Genomic DNA, 1,722 nt, shown 5'->3' on the forward strand with positions numbered 1-1,722 from the left:
GCTTTCAGGTCCCCCTGACGATAAACTGAAAGCCATCAGGAACAAATACTCTCATAAGTAAGTCTGGAATTTAAAAATCTCTTGTGTGTTTTTTAAATAGACAAAGTATTGGTATGTAATTTATTTATTTATTTTTTACATTTTCAGGGTGTTTTTTGAAGTTGCATCTCTGCCTTTGGTTAATATGGACATTTTGGAGAAAACATTAACCTCCCAATGAAGACCTCGATTCTTAAACTGATAAAATAAAGACCAAGTGAAGTAAAACCTTCTTTTCTACAAAGCATGTACATATTTTGTTCATATGTTTTATATTTATATATGTAGTCCACTCTGTCTTTTATAATTGGAAAAAAAACTATTCCTAATTCCAAAAGAAAGTTTTAACTTGACTATTTATCTTTAAGCATGTTATTATTCTTTTTGAATAAGTGTTTTATAAAAAGATAAAAGCATCTTAATTCATTAGTAATGCCTAATCTTTGACTGTATATAATGCAAAACTGAAAATGAGTAAAATAAAAGTGAAAGGCTTCATGTTACTAAKAAGTGATGCACTAGCCCGTATGTTTTATACGTTTTTCATACTTTGTTAAAGTTCGCAGCTGTGTATAAATGCATTTTGATGTTTGTACAGCRTTTATCATGTTTTAAGACGAGCAGATTATTTGCTGTTTTAAACGGCTGTCATGTGTCAGTGTAAAATAAAGAACCATTTTTTTAAATGTTTGGTGCAGTGACTGTTTATTTTAATTCAGGGGTCTCCAAACTTTTTTTACCGTWAGAGCTACTTTCACAAAATGAAATGTCTGAGAGCTACTTTTTGCAACATTTAATTTTAAACTTAATCTTAAACCATTGCAATAAGCTTGTTTTGTACAAAAAACATTGTCTTCAATTCACATGAAACCACCACGAATAACTCTGAATTTACATGAATGTGCTTTTTGTGTTTATCCATTCATATTATAGTGTATTTCACACTAAYMAGTTAGGGTTTAACTGCAACAGATTCGTGYACAAATAATGTTGGGCGATGGGTCACCCATTTATTTTTTTCACATTGTGGACTCCAGCGGAAAGAAACCCCCTGTAGTGACAAATACCGCAGCGGGAGGGGTTTCCCAGGAGTTTGGCATGGTGTCTCAAGAGGCTATGAAAAGTGTGTGAAAATGAAAGCCAAACAACCACTTAACCGCGTGTCATCTGCCCATCGACCATACTGAGCCCTAAACTGTTTGACAGCCAAGAGGAAGGGACATTATAGATTGGAATTAAATGAATGTTTGTTTGGCCAGTGACAAATTTTGCTTCTCCTAATTTTTCATAAGCACTGAAGAGCTACTTTAAATGAGCTCACGAGCTACTGGTTGCAGACCCCTGTTTTAATTCGACATGTTGGTTGCACTTGGTAAGCATTTTGTGTGAAAGCGATTCTGTGGGGTTTAGTTGTGCATCTCAACCACAAGAGGACAGTAGTGCAACGTGATGTGTAAAGGAATGCAGGAGCTTCCAGGTGTTACGACCAAATTAAACCTGGGAAATGGATTTTTTTTTTGCATGAAATATTATGCATGAATAAGTTTACACTCTCAAATTTTCAGAAAACCTTGATAATTGCAATAACCTGTGTGTAATCGGATGCAGTTAAAATGCCATCTGTGGACTCATTCTCAAGAGACCTAYGGTATTGTAAGTGAAGATAAAAGTATACACAAACAG

The 1,722-nt window shown here is 34.3% G+C and overlaps 1 protein-coding gene across 1 annotated transcript in view; it reads left to right on the forward strand.

Moving 5' to 3' along the window:
- ccnb3 (cyclin B3) overlaps window positions 1-725 on the forward strand; it is a gene marked incomplete in the record, with an annotated part of 9,035 nt that extends 8,310 nt beyond the window's left edge. The window contains 2 exon segments of the mRNA XM_014026287.1: window positions 1-57; window positions 148-725. Of these exon segments, the coding sequence (XP_013881741.1) occupies window positions 1-57; window positions 148-220 (130 nt within the window).
- Between the last annotated feature and the right edge of the window lie 997 nt (window positions 726-1,722).

This window comes from Austrofundulus limnaeus, unplaced genomic scaffold (genome assembly GCF_001266775.1).
Source record: "Austrofundulus limnaeus strain Quisiro unplaced genomic scaffold, Austrofundulus_limnaeus-1.0 Scaffold540, whole genome shotgun sequence".
NCBI lineage: Eukaryota > Metazoa > Chordata > Actinopteri > Cyprinodontiformes > Rivulidae > Austrofundulus > Austrofundulus limnaeus.